General features: G+C 40.2%; 2 protein-coding genes and 1 long non-coding RNA gene across 3 annotated transcripts; all 3 read left to right on the top strand.

Moving 5' to 3' along the window:
* Positions 1 to 2,954: 2,954 nt before the first annotated feature.
* Positions 2,955 to 5,601, top strand: LOC145421814 (tripartite motif-containing protein 16-like). Its single transcript, XM_080292662.1, has one exon. It carries the CDS (start codon positions 3,516 to 3,518, stop codon positions 5,178 to 5,180), a length of 1,665 nt encoding a protein of 554 aa, XP_080148788.1. The 5' UTR covers positions 2,955 to 3,515; the 3' UTR covers positions 5,181 to 5,601.
* A 4,297-nt stretch (positions 5,602 to 9,898) lies between these two features.
* LOC145421842 (uncharacterized) lies at positions 9,899 to 11,526 on the top strand. The gene is made up of 2 exons (XR_013903200.1): positions 9,899 to 10,951; positions 11,032 to 11,526. It is a non-coding gene; the product is annotated as an uncharacterized LOC145421842 (long non-coding RNA).
* Positions 11,527 to 14,797: 3,271 nt separating this feature from the next.
* Positions 14,798 to 17,180, top strand: LOC145421812 (tripartite motif-containing protein 16-like). The gene has a single exon (XM_080292659.1). The coding sequence runs from the start codon at positions 14,798 to 14,800 to the stop codon at positions 16,466 to 16,468; it is 1,671 nt and encodes a 556-aa protein (XP_080148785.1). The 3' UTR covers positions 16,469 to 17,180.
* The last annotated feature ends 7,462 nt before the right edge of the window (positions 17,181 to 24,642 follow it).

Raw genomic sequence — 24,642 nt, 5'->3', positions numbered from 1 at the left:
AGGGCAGCATGGCTGTGTCTGCATCGGCTTCTCACCCCTTACCCACCCCTGTTGCTTTTCACGTGCTTCATGATGTTGTGATCTGGACATTTATGTGCTCTTTGTGCAGAGGAGGTTTTTTTTTCTGTTCTCATGCTGTCCTCCCATAGGAGCACCCAAGTCCCCTCCTCGACTTGCCCATTGTATTGTACATTTCAGTGTTTTTCCATAATACTACCGGTCTCCGACCTGTCTCCCCATGTGATGTCTGTGTTGTGTATGTAAGGTCGGGGTGGGGGGATGGGGGATGGGGGATGGGGAGGATTTCTTGACTGGTGGAAATTCCTAAAACGAAGTCTTCACTTATCCCTTTGAATCAGTGGATAACTGACACTTTAACTTATATTTTATTGTTATTATTGTATTGTTAGGCGGTTGTGGGCAAAAGACCTGCAACTGACAAATAAAGGCTATCTCATCATCTCATCATTATTGTTGTTTGTTTGTCGTATTTATTATTCTTATCGTACCTTTCATATTTCTGGAAGTAAACTTCTTTTTACATCAAAAAACCCCCTTAAATTCTGAGCAAGCACCGAGCACGATGCCACGGGAATGTGAAATCCACAGAGAAACCCCTGGATCCCCCCACTGACATGACCGCTGCAGCACCGGGCAAACCTCCACCAACCCCACTCCTGCTAAACTGGTGACAACCGAATTAAGAGCGACAGGACTCAGTGCCACTGAGTCTTTGGTTTTATTTATTTTCTGCTGTGTTTTAATTGCATGTATTTGAAAGAGTGAGTGTAAACATACAAAAAAAATATTTTATATGCTGGAATATGCAGAAAAAAGGTCAAAAACCAAATTTCTACAAGACAAAGATTGTTGCATATAATTTAATTTTTGCTTAATGCATAAAGTTAAAAGATTAAAACTAACAAAACAAGTTTTAAAAAGAGACTTTTTCATTTGATTACATTTTATATGATAGATTATACAGAAAAAGTAGAATTGGACATCACTAAGTTTTTGCAAAGGTCTATTGATTTATTACCTATTCGGGTTTTGTATCGTGTTTTCAAGAAGTAACTAAGTAACTGAGTAACAAATTACTTTTCTCAAGTAACTAAACCAGCACTGTTGGTGAACATATTCTGTTTCCAAAAGCTGCCAGACATTGTTATTGTGCTGTTTATTCATCCTTGCTCTTTGACTCTGAGCCTCCTCCGTGTGTCAGTATCCTGTTAGCATTTCTCTGGATGAAGCTCCCTTGAAAACATCTCTACCAAATAAACTCAACTTTTAGAAGGACCTCACCTGCCTGCCCACTCTCCATCCCTTCACATCCTATCAGCCCATTGCTCCTCTTCATGAATCCCTGTCCTCTACTCCTCATTCACCTCATGTTAATAAATCTCTTGTGACGGCCTTTTTATGTTCCAAACACCAAAAAAGTCCAAGAAAAGGCCAACAACAACGGGAGGTTTGTTTTAGAACACATTTCTTACTTCATTGTTTAAAATTATATGGTGTTTATTTCGTGGAAAATGACAAACAAAAAACCCCCCAAATAACTTCTTGCAATTTAAAATGAAATGAAAGTCAACTTAATTTGCTTTAACAACTTCAAAAAGTGGTGAAAAAAAAAATCATTTTTTAAACCCTCCCGTTGTCCCATCTGAAATTTGGCAAACAAAAAACATCTGTACCACACCCCTCCAGGGTGCTCTTAATCCCTTGATTGATGGGAGGGTCCATAAGCTAATAAACCAATCACTTTCCAAAAATAAAATGAATTACAAATTTACATAACAAAAACTAGGTCCACATATTCTTACAACTTTAAAGAAAAAACAAAAATGAATACAAATTGCGATTTATAAACATTCAACAAAAATGGCCACAGCATCTCTTAAACTTGCCTCTGAGTATTGCATCTGCTTTTACTGCTGCTACTTCTCTTTAACTTCTCTTTAACCTTGTAAAACAAGGAAGCAACCTATGGAATACGCGAAGTCCTGATTTCTTCCATCTGAAACAGTCAATGTATCTCAAAAGGAGAAAGGGAAGTAGTGCATGCTCCCAGTGCTAACTACCATGCCTGAAAGTACTTAGTTACTCATTTTCTTACTTACACTGGACATATTGAGGACCTGGTAGCAGTTCAGAAGGAGTAAGAAGCCCTTTTTGTTGAGACCCTTTTTCTTTTGTTTATTGGCTGGGAGAGAATTGCCCTTTCTTTCTGTTATATATATAGAATAAGGATCATTATGTATGCATCAGTATGACTGTGCAATGACAATAAAGAGTTATCTTATTGGTAGTGCCATGGTCCTGGGTCTTGTTGACCCAGTGTTTTGAGTTCTCTTGTATTTTTTTTTGTCATTTGGTGTTACTTTATTATTAACCTCCTAGGACCTGGCGTCCACATGTGTGGACATCACACTTTAAGTATAAAAACAATAATAAACACAAAGTTTTGGTTCTATAACATTTTTCTATCATTGCTTTATTATGGATTAGGTGCAAGAGTTGTTAAACTGTATAATTAAATAATAGATGAATTCAATAGCAAACTGTGCCTCGTTCTCAGATGGACAGCAAGTGGAATGTGATAGATGAGATGAGGAGATGGAAGGAAGAAGAGAGGCAAAGAGTGATTCACAGGCAGAGCTTAGTTTATTTCCCACAGTTTTGTTGCCTTATGGTTCCAAGCGCCGTGACCAATACTTGCGTTTTATTATTATCTCATAACACTTGTTTAATCAGCTACCCTCTCTCCTGTGGACTGTTTAATCTCTACAGTCTCAGATCAACACAGCCCTGCCCTCCAGCACTATCAGCAGCAAGAGCAGAAGCAATCCCCCAAACAGCAACATTGTACCCCATCAGGTAAAAAATGGGCTACGTTTGCTTTGCATTGTGCCCACCTGATGACAGTGATGTAGTGTGATGTGATTCCATATTAGATTCTTGATGAATGTGGGTTGTTGTTCTTCAGCCTGCTTCTATGTGCCCTTTTTAACTGTGAGCACCCGCCCCTTTAAACATCTCTGCACTGCCCTGACTAAATGTATATATAAACTGTCTCTATGGTTTACAGTCTGAGTCTGACAAGCTGTCAGCTGTTCATTTCTGCTATTTGAATTGTTAAAAGAAACAAACTATTCATTTAGCAGATTAACAAAAAGAATAGAGAGGCATCCAGTTATTGACATTTATATTATTTAGTTAAAGGTTTGAACAGAAAAACAATTAAACACAGAGCCTCTTCCTGCTTTCTGGAATGAATCGCAGCATGAAAACCCTTCCTCTTCTTCCTGCTCTCTAGCTCAGCACCTCCTGTCTGTCCATATCGTTCTGTGTTCCCTCCCCTTTAGATCTACATTATGAAGATGGGTGTAACCAACATGTGTTAGAGCTGGCAGGCCCCATTCACAGCAGCAACACTTGTTGTTCAGATCAGAGGTCAGACCAGTTTCTATAATAAGGAAGTGAAACTTACACAGTCACTGACACTGAGAGGAGAAATGGCGCAGAAAAGTGTTCAGCTGGATCGAGAAACCTTCTCTTGTTCGATCTGTTTGGATCTACTGAAGGATCCGGTGGCTCTTCCCTGTGGACACAGCTACTGCATGAAGTGTATTGAAAGCTTCTGGGATGAAGAGGAAAAGAAGAAAATCTACAGCTGCCCTCAGTGCAGACAGACTTTCACAGCGAGGCCTGTCCTGGTGAAAAACACCATGTTAGCAGTTTTAGTGGAGGAGCTGAAGAAGACTGGACTCCAAGCTGCTCCTGCTGATCACTGCTATGCTGGACCTGAAGATGTGGCCTGTGATTTCTGCACTGGAAGAAAAATAAAAGCCTTCAAGTCCTGTTTAGTCTGTCTGGCATCTTACTGTGAGAAACACCTTCAGACTCATTATGATTCACCTACATTCAAGAAACACAAGCTGGTGGAGCCCTCCAAGAAGCTCCAGGAGAACATCTGCTCTCGTCATGATGAGGTGATGAAGATGTTCTGCCGTACTGATCAGCAGAGTATCTGTTATCTCTGCTCTGTGGATGAACATAAAGGCCACGACACAGTCTCAGCTGCAGCAGAAAGGACTGAGAGGCAGAGAGAGCTGGAGGTGAGTCGACAAAACATCCAGCAGAGAATCCAGGACAGAGAGAAAGATGTGAAGCTGCTTCAACAGGAGGTGGAGGCCATCAATCAGTCTGCTGATCAAACAGTGGAGCACAGTGAGAAGATCTTCACTGAGCTGATCCATCTCATCCAGAAAAGAAGCTCTGATGTGAAGCAGCAGATCAGATCCCAGCAGGAAACTGAAGTGAGTCGAGTCAAAGAGCTTCAGGAGAAGCTGGAGCAGGAGATCACTGAGCTGAAGAGGAAAGATGCTGAGCTGAAGCAGCTCTCACACACAGAGGATCACATCCAGTTTCTACACAACTACCCCTCACTGTCAGCACTCAGTGAGTCTACAGACTCATCCAGCATCAATATCCGTCCTCTGAGCTACTTTGAGGATGTGACAGCAGCTGTGTCAGAGGTCAGAGATAAACTACAGGACATTCTGAGAGAGGAATGGTCAAACATCTCACTGACAGTCACTGAAGTGGATGTTTCACTGTCACAACCAGAGCCAAAGACCAGAGCTGGATTCTTAAAATATTCATGTGAAATCACACTGGATCCAAACACAGCACACAAACAGCTGTTATTATCAGAGGGGAACAGAAAAGCAACATTTATGGAACAAGAACAGTCTTATTCTGATCATCCAGACAGATTCACCTTTTGGTGTCAGGTCCTGAGTAGACAGAGTTTGACTAGATGTTGTTACTGGGAGGTGGAGTGGAGAGGTGGAAGAGGTTATGTAGCAGTTGCATACAAGAATATCAGCAGAACAGGGAGTGGGAAAGAATGTAACTTTGGACGTAATGACAAATCTTGGGCATTAGATTGTAACAACAACAGTTATACATTTTTGTACAACAACATCCAAACTCCTGTCTCAGGTCCTTGTTCCTCCAGAGTAGGAGTGTACCTGGATCACAGAGCAGGTATTTTGTCCTTCTACAGCGTCTCTGAAACCATGACTCTCCTCCACAGAGTCCAGACCACATTCACTCAGCCGCTCTATGCTGGACTTTGGCTTGGAGAGACTGCAGAGATCATTAAACTGAAATAGTTTCCATTTTATTTTCACAGAATCATTGTTTTGACATTTTGTGCAATATATATACTCAAAAATGGTGGAGAAAATGTGAACCTAATCTCAATGACTAACTGAAGTAGTAGTTATAAGTACATATTTTCAACTTTCTTCTTCATAAAAAAGAAAGAAGTCAACTTTTGCTTCACTTGATTTTGACAACAAAAAAGATTTGATGCAATGATTCATCACAGGTAAAGTTACACACATTTTTTGTTTTGTTTTGTTCCACATTTTTAAGCATTGGACAAATTACCTTTCTTTGATGTGTCTCAATTGGATAAGTAGAAGAAAATGGATGGCAATAGATATGGCAATAAATAAATAGATGCATGAAAGCTTTAAGGTATTTCTTGTTTTCAGTCTTTTTTATGCAATAAAAGACTTTGTTATCATGTTTACTATCAAAGAAGTTGTAAGCATTAGTTCTCAATCTAGGAAATGGAGTTGTTACAGCAGAAACCTGAAACATTACTTTTACCAGATTTATTAAAGCTACCAGAATAACTATGAAAACAATTTAAAATAGTTTGAACAAGTAAATACAATGCTGAGCTTAAATCCAGAATAACCTAAACTACAACCACTATGCACAGTGATGCGCAGGCACTCAGTAGGCCACAGGTGTCAAACTCCAGGCCTCGAGGGCCGGTGTCCTGCAGGTTTTAGATGTGTCCTTGATCCAACACAGCTGGTTTAAATGTCTAAATTACCTCCTAAACATATCTTGAAGTTCTCCAGACACCTATTAATGAACTAATTCTTTGATTCAGGTGTGTTGACCCAGGATGATATCTAAAACCTGCAGGACATTGGACCACAAGGCCTGGAGTTTGATACCCCTGCAGTCGGCAAACGACAGGCTTTGGTGGCTGAAGCTGGGGTTGTGCCTCTGGCTCAGGAGGAGAGGGACCTGCAGGTTTGGTCTCTGATACAGGCGGAGGCATGGAAGCCGTCTTAGGGGAAGCATCCTTAGAAACATTGTCAATAGGTTCTTTTCTAATTTTGTTCCAAGTCACACACAGAATTAATTGAGACAGAACAGTCAATGCTCAGGGACAACACTTTCACTCATATTTGGTCCAGAAATGTTCACGTCACATTTTCTATACCAAACTCACACAACCTCTGGAGGAATTGGCCAGTTTAGAAACACCAACGTAGAATAGAAAAGCCTTTTTTGTCATTGGACATGTACAACTAAATTGTAGCTTGACAGTTATACAATCATACAACTGTTATACAACTTCACAGTTATACAGTTCAAAAAAGTTCTTTTTGGACTTTAAACTCATAAAATCAGAATTTAAATAAACATCGGGAACACTGGCAGGTTCAGGAAGAAAATAATCTGTCCTTAGTTTATTTGGCAAGGAAACAGAAAGCACAGACACAGAAAGCTCTGGCCACTCAGAGTGACGCCGAAAACCAAGTTCATGTCAAGGGGTGTGGAAGCAGGACCCAAACACAGGACTGTGCAGCAAACTGTGAACTTATTTATAGTGAATAACAATAATGACAAGAGCAAACAATCCTCTGTGTGTGAGTTTTTGCTTCTTGTGCTTGCTTCTTGCTCCCATGCTGTGACTTCTCAAGTGTCCTTGGTGAGTTTCTTTCCCCCTTGTGGTGTCTACGTACAGAGCGCTCAACTCCCGTGTCCAACACTCTGGGAAAACAACAAGCAACTGGTAAGTACACGCCACTTCTCAACTCCAAAAACACTGTCCCACAATTGCTGGGAAATAACTGATTTCTCTTAACGATCCAGCATCGACTGCAGCTCAGCTACTCCGCTAATTAGCCCTCCAGACGAGGCTGACAGGTGCATGTAATTATCCCTCAGGTGTGGCTGGCTCCACTGCAGGGAAAAACTCTCTGGGCCTGATGTTACAGGAAACTCTGGGCACCCCCCCGACACACACACACACACACACACACACACACACACACACACACACACACACACACACTCGTACAGATGGAAATGTGGGACTGGGAGAGAACAACAACGAACATATGACAGCATGGCATGTTAAACAGAGACACGGGCGACCAGCGAGGACTGCCTTCCCAAGATAACCCCAGAAATATAAATAAGTCCACAAAAAACACACGAACCCATGACAGTTCATGCATTTATTACTTCTAGGCTGGACTACTGTAATTCATTATTATCGGTTTTCAGTTTGCGGTGCTTTAATGTGCCCTGCAGTGGTCAAATTTGTGTGTTGATCATCTATACAGCAGCTTTTTGTCAGTGTGGTTAAACCGAGGGTGACATATTTTCTTCACAAGACAAAGTGCTGCATGACTTTAACTGTGAAAACAAAATATCTTGTTTTTTTACTCTCAAGCTGCCTTCTCCTTTTCTGTGAAACAAAGTTCTGAACTCTCTTTTTCCCCCACTAAGATTTAACTGTGAAAAATAGATTCAATACAAAGCAGTAGAGGGCAGTAAAAGACCAATTTATCTGGTCGTCTATGTTGTCTTCTTTGTCAGAGTGAGGTTCTTGTGGAAGAACACATTGTACCTGTTATGCTTTGCATGATAAAAATATAGCTTTTCTCTTAATATTGTATTTAGGTCCCGTGCTGTTCAAGAAAATAAAACAAAAATGTGAACTAACACCCTAACAGTAACTCGGCTCACTAAAGTGGCTTGGATAGGAAGGTAGTTCTTATACTGGCCAATCTAAACAAAGCTATTCGGTTTCATTTGACTAATGAAAAGAGTCAAAATATATTCGGTATGTCATGGTCCTGTCATGGTCAGCGGTATGACTGTTGTGACTCTTGTGTTTTAACAAAGTTATTCCACATGAGCTTGATTTCAGTGAAAGAATTTGACAGTCTGCAATCCTACAGTCAGAGTCTACTGACTGTAGCTGTCAACAGTAATAATAATAATAATAATAATAAATTTTATTTATGAGCACCTTTCAAGTCACCCAAGGACACTTTACAATAAGATAAAACACTTAGTAAAACAATGGCAGAATAAGAACAATAAAATAAAAGCACAAGATAAAATGAACAAACAGTGGATTCACAGTGAATATGCAGATTTGAACAGATGAGTTTTGAGTTGGGATTTAAACTGGGGGAGAGAACCAATATTTCTTATTTCTGGGGGCAGAGAGTTCCACAGCCTGGGAGCAGAGCAGCTGAAAGCTCTGCTTCCCATGGTGGTGAGGCGGAAGGAAGGTACAGTAAGCTGGATAGAAGAAGAAGAACAAAGTGAACGGGCAGAACAAGTGGTGGTTAACAGGTCAGAAAGGTAAGAAGGAGCGAGGTTATGAATGGCCTTGAAGGTGAGCAGAAGAAGTTTGAAAATTATCCGGAATTTCACAGGGAGCCAGTGAAGTTCCTGAAGAACAGGTGATGTGCTGGTAGGAGGGGGTTCTGGTGATAATGCGAGCAGCAGAGTTCTGAACCAGTATGGAGGGATTTTTGGGGGAGACCATGCAAAAGAGAATTGCAGTAGTCAGTATGGGAGGTAACAAGACCGTGGACAAGAATGGACGTAGACTGGGTGGAAAGAGAAGGAAGCAATCTGTTAATGTTACGTAGATGGAAGTAGGCAGAACGGGTGAGATTATTGATGTGAGATTTATAGGAAAGTGAACTGTCTAGGATGACACCAAGGCTCTTAACCTGAGGAGAGGGGAAAACTGTGGAGTTATCGATGGTGAGTGAGAAATGGTTTGCCTTCAAAAGGTTGGATTTGGTGCCAATAAGGAGGATCTCAGTTTTATCCTCATTGAGCTTTAGAAAATTAGAGGTAAACCAGGATTTTAACTCGGATAGACATTCTGTAAGGGAAGAAGGTGGGAGGGAGGAATCAGGTTTGCAAGAGAGATATAACTGGGTGTCATCAGCAAAACAGTGAAACTGAAGATCAAATTTGCGGAAGATGGTACCTAGAGGGAGGATGTATATTATAAAGAGAAGAGGGCCTAAAACTGAGCCTTGGGGTACACCAGAGGTGACGGGGAATAGACGAGAGCGGAATGATCTTAGTTGAATAAACTGGGAACGGTCGAGGAGATATGATTGAAACCAGGCGAGGGGTGTGTCAGAGATGCCGAGAGAGGAAAGTCTGCTTAGAAGGACAGAGTGAGAAATGGTGTCAAAGGCTGAGCTCAGATCTAAAAGGACGAGAATGGTGAGAAGACCAGAGTCAGCTCCGATTAGAAGATCGTTAGTGACTTTAAGTAGAGCAGTTTCGGTACTGTGACATGAGCGAAAACCAGATTGAAATCACTTGTAGATGTTATTATTAACCAGGTGTAAATGAAGTTGAGCTGCAACCACTTTTTCAAGTATCTTAGAAATGAAGGGTAGATTGGAAATCGGACGGAGGTTGTTAAAGTTGTTAGGATCTAAAGAAGGTTTTTTCAGTACAGGAGTGACTAGAGCAGTCTTCAATAAGGAGGGAACGATACCGGTGGTGAGAGAAGAGTGAATGATAGCAGAAATGAGTGGGAGTAAAGAAGAGAGGCAGGATTTCACAAGCCCTGTGGGCATGGGGTCAAGATGACATGTGGCAGGCTTTGATTTACATATTAACTCGGAAATATCAGATAAATCAGGAAGATGAAAAGTGGAAAACGGCTCAAAAAGGAGAAAAGGTTCTGGAGAGGGTGTAGACACAACATTTGATCTGAGTTGCTGGTGGATGTTATTGATTTTCGTAGTCCAGGGCCCTGTTTCAGGAAGCCGGTTTAGTGGAAAAACTGAGTAAGTATACCCTGAGTTAACGAAAACTCTGGGTTTTCGGTTTCACAAAGCGAGTTCAGATGAAGCCTCAGTGAGTCACTATGACGACACACTCCGTGAAGCTAACCTGCCCCCTAGCAGGTTTACTACAACTAACCCTGACTGTCTCCGCCCCTTTGTCGGAAACCTGACAGTAGGAAGTGTCAGACATGGCGTGCCACTTCCTTGAAGAGCCAGTAGATCATGAAGCCCAAATTCTCCGCAGAGCTCTCCGCCGGGAGAGAGTGATCAGAGCGCATTTGGACATTTTATCATTTCCTGATGATTTTCTGTGCGAACGTTACCGTTTCTCAGCACAATCTCTAAGTTATTTGGATAACATCCTCAGGCCATATATTACGCATGTGACACATCGCGGACATGCTCTCAGTTCTGTACATATTATTTGTATTGCACTTCGTTTTTTTGCAAACGGGAGCTTTCTGTATAATATTGGTGAAGCTGAGCACGTTTCCAAGGCTACCGTCTGTCGGGCAGTCAGGAATGTTACAGTTGCACTGAAACGTCTCCTGTACTCGTTTGTGGTGTTCCCCGGTCACAGACCCACAAGATTTATCAAAGAGGGATTCCACAAAATTGCAGGTATCAGGATGAACGAAACTTAATTCATGATGTGGTGATACTTGAACTACTACTTAAATTGTACATTTATTTTCAGGGTTCCCAGGCGTGATTGGCTGTATAGATGGCACTCACATTCCAATCATTGCTCCTTCAGTAAATGAAGGAGACTATGTGAACAGGAAGTCTTTCCACAGCATTAATGTACAGGTACATAGTTCCCTGTAGCATTTCAAACTAACAAATTATTTCATTATAGTAATGGATGCTAATTTGTGTTCTCTGCACTGTGAAGATCATATGTGATGCTGCCAATATTATCACAAATGTGGAAGCCAAGCGGCCAGGCTCTGTCCATGACTCACAAATATTCCATGAATGTACACTGAGCACAAAATTTGGACATGGTGAGTTGAAAATACTTTAAAATATATAAAGACCAATTGCTTCAGGGACATTTGAACTGAAGTGTATCCTTCTGTCTTAGGAGAGTTCACTGGCTACTTGCTTGGTGATAGGGGGTATCCATGTTTACCCTATTTGCTTACCCCTTACCCTGACCCTGAACCGGGCCCACAGCAGCGATATAATCTGGCTAATTGCAGGACAAGAGCCAGAATTGAAATGACTATCGGAATGCTTAAGGCCCGGTTCCAGTGCCTGCAAAGACTCAGGGTCACCCCAGAAAGGGCATGTGACATTATTGTGGCATGTGTGATTCTTCACAACATTGCCACAATTAGAGGAGAACACTGTCCTTCTGAACCAAACATCAGCAGTGATCCAAACCATGAACATCCTGACCCTCCCACGGACATACAAGATGGAAGCGCAGTCAGAGACACCATATGTCACAATCATTTCTTTTGACCCATCACCTCAACATGTTGAAAGAAGAATAAACAGATTTTTTGTTCAACTGGCTTTATTGGTCGCCTGTATTTCCTGTACACAAAGTATTAAAAGATGTAAACCTCATAAAGTGTCTCTGTTGCTTCCTCCTCTGTAACAGCTGTCAATGTTTCTTCATTATTTTCCTGTAGTAAAGAAATTAACAACATTGCTGTTCTACTGTAAACTCATATAATCTGTGGAGTATTAAGAGTACTCATAACTGCATGTTGGTCTGGCTCAACAGGAGGCTGCACCAGATGCAGTACACCATCACCATCAACTGATAGAATATGAGGTTTATACAGGTCACTTATAACTTACAAGGGACCAAATGGCAATTAACAAACATACCAATCACCTTACACTTCATTGTCATTATGCTCTCAAAGACAACCAAGACTGAGGGAAGGCAAAATCAGTCGGAAAATAACTTCACTACAAAATAATTCATTATGGTAAAGAGTTTATCAGATGAATAAGTAGCACTGCAAAGGTGACTGTGAAGAAAGGATGTATGCACATCATGTATTATTTTGAATTTACCTCTTATGTAGGCACTTGTGTCTTGCGGGGTTATTGACTCAGAGGATGTCCCCGCAGAGATGCCTTCAGCCACAGGGCGCCCACTGTTTTGGCTGAGGGCCAACTGCTCAGCCTCTGTGAGTGGTGGTGGTGGAGGACCCCCACCTGTTTTTCAGGCCTCTGCTTTTTTTCTGTTGGCTATAACGGGGTCACATTTGAGCATACAGAGTAAGCAAATATGTACTTGTAATGTGCTCAGATAATTTCAATAAGTGCTTACAGAAGGAAAATTAATGTAGCCTCTAACTGCAATTGATTTACATGGGACAAACAGACCAAGCACTATGGCTCATAATACAATTACACCTTACCTGTTTGGACTATATTTTTATATTTCATTTTTACTTGCTGCCAGGAACGTTTGGGGCCTGTTGGGTTGCACCTGCGCTCACATCACGTCACAAAATAAAATGTATAAAATAAAAAATAAAATAAAATAACGTGTTAAATGGGTGGAAATCCCTAGATCAATGTTTATATTAACACTCACGCATTGACTCTGTCGGCTATGTTTTGCCATGCATGCTCCCTTTCTTTTGCAGCTGAGGCTGTGTTACTTTTTTCCGCGGAATTTGCATGTTATCGGCATATGCTGCCATCAGAATTTCGGCCTCAAGCGCTGTGAAATACATTGACCGCGCCTTCTTTCCCTCCGTCTCCATGGTGACTCGCTTAATCTGTGCTCCGCTGATCAGGGCTTTATGTATCCTCGTCCGCGCGCTTCACTTGGGGTTAAAGCAACTCCGCGTCGACTGAACTAATTGTTATCAGCCTTTCTGAAACCGAATATTCCGAGTTGGACAGTTCGGGGTTACTCAACCCTGCGTATCGTTTTTCACTCTGAGTTTTCTAAACCGGCTTCCTGAAATAGGGCCCCGAACAGCATCAAGGAGTTGCAGGTTTCAGAGGAATAGAAGTGCGGTGGTAAAGCGTTGGGGGGTTGAATTAGTTTGTTGAGAACTTAAAACAGAGTCCTTGCATTACCCTCATAAGAACGGATAATACCAGAGTAGAAGCTTTGTTTGGCCTTGTTGATGGAGTCTTTATACTGAAGTACGTGGTATTTATAGATTTCTGAATCAACAGTTAAACCAAATTTCTTATATTTATGCTCTAGCTGCCGAGCTTTGGCCTTCAGAGCTCGGAGGTCAGAGGTAGGAGGGAGCAGGGCGAGCGAAGGAAACAGAGTGGGTTTTTACAGGAGCCAGAGAATCAAGGACAGTGCGTAGACAATTATTATAATATAACAACAAATCATCAGGAGTAGAATAGAAGTCCGGAATCTGAACATTGTCCAAACTGGTAGTGAGAATGTCCATATCGATGTTCTTGATGTTGCGGAACGAGATGAGACGGGTTGGCTTGGTAGAAGAGCAGCAGAGAGTGAGGTTAAATGAAAGGAGGAAGTGGTCAGTTATGGGGATTTCAGTAGCAGAAAGATTCGAGGGAGTAAGACCAGAACAGCAGACCAAGTCCAGGGTGTGTCCTTCAGAGTGAGTGGGAAAGTCGATAAATTGTTGAAATTCAGAGCCTTCGAGACAGGAGGAAAAGTCTCTGGTGAGCAGAAGGTCATTATTGTCCATGTGAATGTTGAAATCTCCCACCAAGATCACATTTGGGGAGAGAGATGTGCAGGTCCACGACATGTAGATGCTGGTGATCTGTAGGGCTATGTGGCAAGGACTTATCACAACTGAGTGTTCCCACACTTGGCCTACTGCAGTTTTACCTTTTGGGGCCCATATACGGGTTTCTATGGGCAGGTCCATGAGACTAGTCTATTGTCATTATTTTCTCTGTAAGGAAGTGAGGCAATTCATTTAGCAGATTTACATGAGGAAATGAGTAACATGAAATTATTGATTCATTTACTCTTGTTGAAAACACGCAGTTCTTTGAATCTTTGGGCTGAAGGAGGGACAATACTCGGTGTATAAATGCTCAATCAACAATCATTTATTTCCATACAATTCAACAGTCAGAGCATTACAACGTCCGGACGGGAGAGATGCTACCAGAGGGTCAGGCACATGTCTCAAAATGGTGACGGGTTGCTCAGCTTTTTATAGTCTCTAGTGGCCCCCAGCTAGTCGTAAAAGCCAAAACATCACATTTTTTATCTGTTACAGCGCCTAAGTTATGACCTCGGCAGTTGTTTCTCTGCTTTCTGTAAGGTGGGGGTGTGGAATGTGGTCTGTCTATCTCCCCTGTCTTTAGACACAGAGTCTCCTGCTTACAACCTTCTCTTCATGATTCAACAATTAAGCATGTCAAGAAAACAGTGTAACACATTCCCAGCAGATCAAGGATACAGAGTGATGCACATTTATCCAATGGACTAATATGTGAATATGTTCTGTTAACTCAAAAGTATAATGAGAACTAAACTACATACAGCTCACACACTCTATATTAAAGGGTATAATGTGATCTACAGCAGTATTCTAATTCAACTACTTTGATTACATATATAAGGTAACATAAAATAACAGAATAATATCACACTCTAAAGGCTTGAACAGAAAAAGAGATAAACACATAACTCTCATCTTTCTGAAGCCAGAAAGCCTGATACACCCAGGTAGCCCTCCCTCTTCTTGCTGCTCTCAAACCCAGCAACTCCTCTTTTTCCATGTTTCCTTGTTCCCTCCTCTTGTGGTGACGTGTAAGAGCTGACTTGCCCCATTCAAACCAGAAAGTCATGTTAGATCAGAACTCACACTAGTTTCAGTTATAAGAAACAGAAACGCACACAGTCACTGACACTGAGAAGAGAAATGGCACAGAAAGGAGTTCAGCTGGACCGAGAAACCTTCTCTTGTTCGATCTGTTTGGATCTACTGAAGAATCCAGTGACTCTTCCCTGTGGACACAGCTACTGCATGAACTGTATTAATGACTTTTGGGATGGAGAGGAAGAGAAGAAAATCTACAGCTGCCCTCAGTGCAGACAGACTTTCACAGCGAGGCCTGTCCTGGTAAAAAGCACCATGTTAGCAGTTTTAGTGGAGGAGCTGAAGAAGACTGGACTCCAAGCTGCTCCTGCTGATCACATATATGCTGGACCTGAAGACGTGGCCTGTGATTTCTGTGCTGAAAGGAAACTGAAAGCCTTCAAGTCATGTTTAGAATGTCTGGCATCTTACTGTGAGAAACACCTTCAACCTCATTATGATGTGGCTCCATTCAAGAAACACAAGCTGGTGGAGCCCTCCAAGAAGCTCCAGGAGAACATCTGCTCTCGTCATGATGAGGTGATGAAGATGTTCTGTCGTACTGATCAGCAGAGTATCTGTTATCTCTGCTCTGTGGATGAACATAAAGGCCACAACACAGTCTCAGCTGCAGCAGAAAGGACTGAGAGGCAGAGAGAGCTGGAGGTGAGTCGACAAAACATCCAGCAGAGAATCCAGGACAGAGAGAAAGATGTGAAGCTGCTTCAACAGGAGGTGGAGGCCATCAATCAGTCTGCTGATCAAACAGTGGAGCACAGTGAGAAGATCTTCACTGAGCTGATCCATCTCATCCAGAAAAGAAGCTCTGATGTGAAGCAGCAGATCAGATCCCAGCAGGAAACTGAAGTGAGTCGAGTCAAAGAGCTTCAGGAGAAGCTGGAGCAGGAGATCACTGAGCTGAAGAGGAAAGATGCTGAGCTGAAGCAGCTCTCACACACAGAGGATCACATCCAGTTTCTACACAACTACCCCTCACTGTCAGCACTCATCAAGTCTACAGACTTATCCAGCATCAATATCCGTCCTCTGAGGTATTTTGAGGATGTGACAGCAGCTGTGTCAGAGGTCAGAGATAAACTACAGGACATTCTGAGAGAGGAATGGACAAACATCTCACTGACAGTCACTGAAGTGGATGTTTTACTATCACAACCTGGGCCAAAGACCAGAGCTGAATTCTTAAAATATTCATGTGAAATCTCACTGGATCCAAACACTGCAAATGCATGTCTGTTATTATCAGAGGAGAACAGAAAAGCAACATCCACAAAGAAACAGTCTTATTCTGATCATCCAGACAGATTCACTGGATGGTCTCAGGTCCTGAGCGGAGAGAGTCTACCTGGACGCTGTTACTGGGAGGTGGAGAGTGGAGGAAACGTTTATGTAGCAGTAGCATACAACACTATCAATAGAGCAGGGTGGGACAATGAATGTGCATTTGGACGTAATGACAAATCTTGGGCATTAAATTGCAACAACAACAGTTTTACATTTTGGTACAACAACATCCAAACTCCTGTCTCAGGTCCTCGTTCCTCCAGAGTAGGAGTGTACCTGGATCACAGAGCAGGTATTTTGTCCTTCTACAGCGTCTCTGAAACCATGACTCTCCTCCACAGAGTCCAGACCACATTCACTCAGCCGCTCTATGCTGGACTTTGGTGTCGTAATTCTCATGATACCAAAGCTGAGTTCATTAAACTGAAATAGATTGAAGTCTTTCATATTGTTGTGGGTTAAAAATCTGTACTTTAGTTTCCCTTTTAATTTCTCTCCATCATCATTGTGATGTTTCTTCATTGCAGAGAGTTCAGCTGTTAATCAAACATTATGTGTTGTACTTTGACATCTTCTTGATGTTTTCTTGAGTTATTTAGGTGGAGTTTTTTGTTTGTTTGTTTGTTTGTTTCTTGTGGGTGACACTAGCCCAGGAGTTAAAGGAGGTCACATCCTAATTGGAATTCTGGTGGTTCAATCCCTGCTTGCTCCAGTGTGCATGCTAAAGTATCCTTTGCTAAGACATTGAACCTTAGGTTAATGTGAGTGGATGTTATTTAGACAGTACTTAAATGTTGAAGAAAGTGCTTGTATAAATATATGGGTGAACAAATCCATTTAGCTCTTTCTTGTGTCTGTTTAGCCATGGAGGCTATCTTTCTCCAAATGAAATGTAAACTTTTCAGTTATCTTAATGTTTATATTCTTTTAATTGTATATTATTGTTTCTGTCCTACATCATAGTCTTTAACAGAGAAAACTCTTTATCACAGAGATTTTGTTCCCACCATTTTGTACATTTAGAAATGAAATCTGTAATCACATACACATTTGTCTTTTTGGTAGAAAAAAAATACTTTTGTTGTTTCTTATCATGATAATAATCTAAGTATAGATCATTCAATTATTAATACTGAATGCAATATGTAACTTATTTAATACTTAAGGTGCAAACAAACTGAAGATATGTGTAATAAATAAACTTTGATCAAAGTCTTCTGTCTTCAGTCCATTCTTTCAGTTCTATTTTTCCTTATTCTGATTAGGAAAGTGTTCTGTCAGTAAAATCTAAAAAACGTGTTGGACAATTTTCTATCACTGTAAAATCCTACAAGCTGCCAATGGAGAGATACCAAACTGTTTCATTGTTCTGGTAACAGTGGCAATAAAGATCTAGCTTATCTTAGATATCAAAATGAGCTTCTTCAGCCAGTGGCAATCCCATATCTCCACAGTCTGGGACCAAACTCTATCCTCCAAGCTGTCAATGCTCACCCCCACGTATGAGATCTATCAGAGACTACCTGGAGGGGAGTGCAGAGGATGGAATAAGCAGATGTGCTTCATCTTTCACTGTCAAAGGAGCTTGGAAAGAAAAGCGTCTGGACTTCTTTAAGTTGCTTGAAGACGTTTCACCTCTCATCTGAGAAGCTTCTTCAGTTCTAAGGTCAAATGGTGGAAAGAGTTGAAAGAGGAGTGAAAGAAGCCATCTATGTCCACTGTGAGTGACCATCTTTGAACAGAGGCAGTGGTTTACGACACCAACTCTCTGCCATCTATAATCCAGTTTTCAGTTCCCTCCCCAGACGCCTTAACGCCCACTCACATCCTGGGCCATCTGACCTCAGGAATTCACATGATAAGGTGGGGCCAGGTTTCACAATGAGCTCACCCGAAACCCTGGCTGACTGTGACCCACACCCAGTTTCACACCTTGGCTCAGGTGATTAGAGGATCATCAGGGGGTCCTTTTGTCCCTCTGTGGGGGGAAACTCCCACTAGGTTTATATCTGGGACTCCCCACCATTTGACCTTAGAACTGAAGAAGCTTCTCGGATGAGAGGTGAAACGTCTTCAAGCAACTTAAAGAAGTCCAGACGCTTTTCTTTGCAAGCTCCTTTGACTATGATGACCTGGATGACTGAGAACCTTCACAGACATTTCATCTTTCACTGTTCAATTCATCTGTTGAAGGTGTTCAGCTCATGTCTGTCAGCTCTCATGACATGAAGTTTAAAACAAAGAAGTTCCATCTGGAACTTCCTTATTTTAAACCAAATGAGTTGCAACAGGAACTCCTTTGTTCTATTGTAAGTCAGCAATGCAACAAGAGCACACGCATCCATTTATAGCCTTCAAAAGACAAAAGCATCATTCCATTGCAGATTAGGCAATTTTTAGAATATTTTCTGCTTGATCATCTTTGATTTGCCTAAAATTTTGTCTAAAAATATTGTTTGAGCACATAGTATGATTGCTATGACACTTCAAGGTTATATATCAAACACTTTTCAAAATATGTTTCTACCAAAAAATTTCTGTCAACCCACTTTTGGGCCTCTTTTTGACACATTCAGCTGTCTGCTGTGATGAAGGGTCTCGAGATTTTCATTAAACAGCTTTCCTTCAGGAAAAAGAGCATGACAACACATTGATAAGCATGGTAAGGCATTATTAGGTAATACAGAATAAAATGCAATAATAAAAGGCAATATCTGATTCCTCTGTCAATCAATTCATGGATTTACTAAACTGGATTAATAGCTGGAAAGTAACTTACTGTGCTGTGATTTTGATCTTCAAAGTCACAACACATGCACGGTGGTGCAGTGGTTAGCACAAGTCAGACACTGATGCTGGACAAGAAATCCTGGCTTGCAGTCTTCACTCTAATTCATTCTTAAAGTTTTTCATTGGGTTGCTTGGACCAGTGGACCTTGCTTTGTGCACAGTCATTCTGGATCAGGAAAGGGCCATCCAGCTAATATGTATGGCATGTTCAGGTGTTTGATTTTATACAATTGTACCCAAGTAATTGATTGGAAAGCTGAATTCAATTATTTTGATGGTTGATCAAATACTTTTGGCAATATACTATTGATTAGTGAATGGTTCCCATTGCTGACCATGTGTGCTACTTGTTTTTAAACCTTTAATTAAAAAAGGAAAATTCTGCTAAAGTTTTGTAATCAGTGTGACACACACAGCAAGTTCATGTAATGTAGCTGCAGGTTTACATTTCAGACTGTATAAAAAGACAACAATAACTTTTAATGTATTTAATTTTATTTTATATAGAGTTCTGAAATCTAGAACACAGGTTTTAAACCATGTAAGGTATCAGATAATTTACCCGTCAGCCTCTTAAGAGTGGAAACGTTTGTGCTAAAGGATGACAGTCATAACTTGAACTTTGTTTTAAAACAAAGAAGTTCCTCCTTTGATTTAAAAGAGGAAGTCTGAAATTGGAAAGATGCCCAAAGACTGTCACAGAACAGGATGTTGTAAGAAGTGCTTTCTATTTCAGGAAATAAACTCTAATCAACATCTGTTGGGTCAGCATAAAAATGTACATTCAGTGGTGCATTCAGAGCACTTGGAGCTTATCAGTGTATTAAATCGAAGCTGTAGAGCAGGTGCAGTGGAACTTATGGAAAAAATGCATTGTGTAGTATTGTCACAGAGCAGACTGATGTACATATTTTACCTGACAGACACAATGCCTTGTGTCTCCAGAGTAACATCAGCCCTGCTTTTCATGGTTTTGTCTTCGTCATCCCTTAGTCACAGCTGGGTGTCTTCACAAACAGCTCATTACAAACAGCACACATACATTTTTCTATTTTACTCCTGGCAGTTTGGAGCTTTGTGGGAACTGAGTTAGAGGTGGCGGATTTATCCAGATATCAATAGTCCAGTCCATATTTTGTTTCTATCTGGTAAGTCCAGCATGCACTATGAAAAATGACTGAAATTTTTTGTTTTAACTGTCACCTATATTTTATTTATAGATTTTTATTGTATTTATTCATTTATTTTTATTTATATATTTTATCTATTTATATTTATAGCACATTTAAACAACAAAAGTTGACCCAAAGTGCTTTGGAGACCATCCAGCTCCAAAAACCCATTTTCATGTTGTTGTTTTTTTTTCAAATACATTAAAAGCTGGAAGTTGTTAATTATTGTGGAAAGAATAAAACAGTGATTTATTGGTCAATGAAATTAGTTCAAAATTTGCAAATTGCGTCACATCATAAATCATGAGACACTGCTTTCCTTTATAAAAGTTATGGTTATGATCCAAAGTTTGGGTGCAAAGATTGATTAGGGTGACATAGGTTCACATGTCAAATACTTTTCAAGACATACTTTTTGAAAAATGGTCTGTTGACCCACTTTCACTTTATTTCACATATTAAAGATAAAATCCTGAAATTTTCACCGGCCTTTCTTACCATCTAAATGAACCAAAGATCTGTAATTTTGGATAAATCCATTGACAAATACCCGAGTAATGGCCTGTTGAAATATGAAGAAGAAAAAAGTCCAGCTATCATGGAAGTCACAGAAAGGAAGACTCACTCACAGGACACTGAGTAATGTTTATGTAGGTTTTACAGGTTGCTTTTAAGTGCCGGAAAAATAATAATTTTCTAAGATGCAATTTATTCTGAGAGAGTCGGTAACACTGTGGGCACAAACACACATTGTCAGACTGTTACAAATACACAAGGGCTTCTGAGACACTGGAGTAGTCTGCACAGAATCACAGGTTAGATCTGAAAACGACCCTATGGATTACATGAAGAAGCCAGAAGCCAATAACCCTTTGTAATGCAACAGTCAGGCAAAAACTGAGGAATTGCTTTAGCCTAAAATAGGCCGTCTGATAACCACATGAGGAGGAGGTATGTTAATCAGCAGTATTTAAGAAGTGAGAGTTTGCCAGGAAGGCGGGGAAGCTGGGAAGTACCGCCTCTGAAAGAGTAAACAAAACACGCCCACAAACATATATGCATACAAAGAAAGGGAGGAAAAAATAGGGCTAGAAAGAGAGAGAGACGGTATGCCAGTGCAGGAGGTCAGTGACCACGACACCAGCACTTAAGCAAAGTTCCATATTTGATAACACACTAATAAAAAAACATAAAGAGCCCACAATATTACAATATTTGAAAGCACCCCACAACAATCTCAGCACCCTTTATGAGCAAGCACTTGGTGGCGGAGAAAAACTTACTTTAAGGAACAGAAAGAAACCAGCCTCAGGGAGAGGCAGCCATCTGCTGTGACCAGTTGGGTGTGAGGGGAAAGAGAAGAGAGCAGAGAGAGATGGGATACAAGCAAACACAGGAGAGAACCAGAGTTTAAAAATTTAATGACTACCTGTGTTTGTCCTGCATGTCCCGCCTCTTCCACTATGACAGTTCAGTTTAATTCAATTTTACAGTCGCCTTAAGGCCATCTGCTGCGACCAGTTGGGATGAGGGGAGGAAGACAGGACAAAAGGCATGATGTGTAAGAGAGCCATAGATTAATAACAAGTAATGTTTCAATGCAGGTTTATTAACACATAGTGAGCGCGAAACTTGACTAAAGAAGAAACCCTCAATGAATCATGGGAATCCCTCAGCAGCCTATTGCTGTATAACTAAAGGAGGATTCATTGTCACCTGATCCATCGCTAAATAAACGCTTTAGCAAAAGGGAATCAACCATAGGGTCCAGTTCCCTTTAACCCAAATTAAATAAGCTGGATGGATGGATTTTATCCAACATGAGTATGATAATTAACTGAAATATTTTAAAATGAAATTCTGCACACACGTAAAGACAAAGATGAGGACGGAGCATGTGGAGATTTACATATCCTCTTGGCTGAGAAAAACAAAAATATGAGGTCATTGTTCCAATCCATTGCCTCATGTTGACTGTTGAGTGAAATTAAGAGGTTCATGCATGTCCTTAAACGCCTTGAGGCAAATGCTGTTGTAATTCGGTGCTATATAAATAAAGTTGAATTTTAAAAAATAAACAACTGAAAACCCTGCCAGCTATGCTTTCTGTCTGTGTGTCAGTGTCACTGTTTGCCAAATATTTTGTTGTTTAGTCTTTGAATAATGAAGTCTGTACAAAGCTTTAAATTGAATCAGCCTGTCTTGCATTCAGAACGGCTCTGAATGCAAGACAGGCTCTCCTTTATTTGATTTTAGGGAAGCCAACATATTGGCACAGGCCTCGCTGAGATGGCTGCCAGTAACTCGGATGGAAAAAACTTTAACAAACCGTGACACTAAATGTTTGAATATTAGTTGCACCAGGAATAGATTAAAAAAAAAAAGAATGTGTTTTTAAGGTTAACGTTAAATTCAGAGATGTACTCCAGTACAAAATGTCTGATTTAGGAGTAAGAATAAAAATGTAACTGAGGAAAAAGGAACTTAATTTGGAGTTGAGAGAAGGAAACAAATGTTTGTTTTGAGAGTTTTTAAATCCTAAAACAATTAGCCACTCGTAGAAAGCACCATGGTCTTTTCAATATTGCTGCCATTTACAATAGTTCAGTTCAGTCAGACTTTTCTAAAACACCCAGAGCAAAATCTAAAAAATAATATGCTCGCATCAGTTAACAGGAGTCATACATGGTCTTACAAAAACTAAACTAAACAAAAGAAACAACATTTCTGTGAGTTTACAAATGTTCTGTCTCCCCTCTAGCTTGCCATCAATTGCTCACATCATCATGCCCCTCTCATCTCTTCTTCCCATCTATCTTTAATTGAAACTAGCAATTAATTCTGAGTTCAGACATACTTTGTTGTTCATGTGCGTGCACCATCATGGCATCTGTTGGCACTTTTTGAAAGACCATGTATAGCAACTCTTAATTGATGCAAACATTCGTTTTGCCACGGTACTGGATCAGTGACCCAGTGTTTTCCGTTTCATATTATTAATCTTTGATTTTATGATGTATCTTTGTTAGTTCTTAGGTTTTGCTTCTGTGTTTGGATTGTGCTTCTGAGGTCAGTCTATGCATTTCCTGTTTTATTGTGAAGGTCTGTGTCTGATGTTAGTGTGTTCAGTTTACATTTCCCCTGTCTCGTCAGGTCAGTTAGGTTCAGCTGTGTCTCCCTCTTTTTGTACTTATAGTGTTTGTCCTCTTGTGCTCGTCACTGGTTAGTCTATGTTATTTCCCTGCGTCATCCTGTGTTGTTTCCCTGAGTCTCCCTGCGTCTCTCTTTCAGGTCTGTGTTGTTAGTTTTTTCCAGTTTAGTTTTTGCTTAGTTTCCGTCCACGCCTTCACGGTTTCTGTTTGTATCACCCACCTTATGAATAATACTCACTTGCATCTCAGCCGTGCCTGCATCTTGGGTCCTTACTCTCACACACCACACTGCTTAGCTCAGCAAACTGTGACAATTTGTGATTTGTCCTCTGAATGCTTTGTTATAAAACAGTTGAGTCAGAACTTTCAGAAATTCTTATAAAGCCTGCAGTTGACCAGTTAGGACCAAAATTCAATATTTTTCCATTTGTTTTGAAAAGTATTACAATATATCAGGTCAGGTGGTACAACCTCAGGCCATCCGCATCATCAGTTTCCTCACCATCCACAGCTCCTTAAGAATCCTCTGATCTACTGATATTACTGCTTGCACTGATTAATCCTGATCCATCTTTTTGTTTTTCTTGCAGCCAATAATCATAGCAGAGAAAACTCTTTATTAACGAGATTTTGTTCCCACCATTTAGTACATTTAGAAATTAAATCTGTAATCACATACACATTTGTCTTTTTGGCAGAAAAAATACTTTTGTTGTTTTTTTTTCCCCTAAATCTACAAACATATTAGAAGCTGTAAAACTGTTATTATCATATTATCAATAATCAAAGCATAGATCATTCAATTATTAATATTGAATGCAATATGTAACTCAATATTTAATACTTAAGGTGCAAACAAACTGAAGATATGTATAATAAATAAACTTTGATCAAAGTCTTCTGTCTTCAGTCCATTCTTTCAGTTCTGTTTTTCCTTATTCTGATTAGAAAAATGTTCTGTCAGTAAAATCTAAAAAATGTGTTGGACAATTTTCTATCAATATATTCTATATTTTTCAGTGTGAAGCTGTCACAAACCAGGGGAATTCTCTGAGTGCTGTAAATCTTTAGTTCCCTAACCATAGAATTTAGTAGAAATTGCATCGCTTTAATCAAGATATTATAGATTTTAGATATTTTAGATTTGAAATAAATAAATAAATAAAAAGTCTATGATTACTCTTGAGTAATGAGAGGAGCATAGACCAGAGAAAAACTCAAAAACGTCCTTTTCTACAATCTTGCTATCTGTACAATTTAATAACTCCATAAACTGGTTATGGAGGGTTTTTTTTCTGTCGACTTGTTTTTCTAAATGACTAAAATAATGGAAATTATTTTCTCTATCTTAAATCCACTTGGCCTTTGATCTAATAAAAGCACTTTGAAGGTACACGTCATGTGATGGTCCTAAGTCTTCTGACTCAGTGTTTGTGGTTAATTTATATTTTTTGATTCTTTTTACTCATGGGTTTTGGTTCTCTTTGTTGTT

Source organism: Astatotilapia calliptera, chromosome 18, assembly GCF_964374335.1.
Source record: "Astatotilapia calliptera chromosome 18, fAstCal68.1, whole genome shotgun sequence".
NCBI classification, from domain to species: domain Eukaryota; kingdom Metazoa; phylum Chordata; class Actinopteri; order Cichliformes; family Cichlidae; genus Astatotilapia; species Astatotilapia calliptera.
The sequence above is the reverse complement of the archived record's forward strand: the minus strand, read 5'-3'. Positions and strand labels throughout refer to the sequence as shown.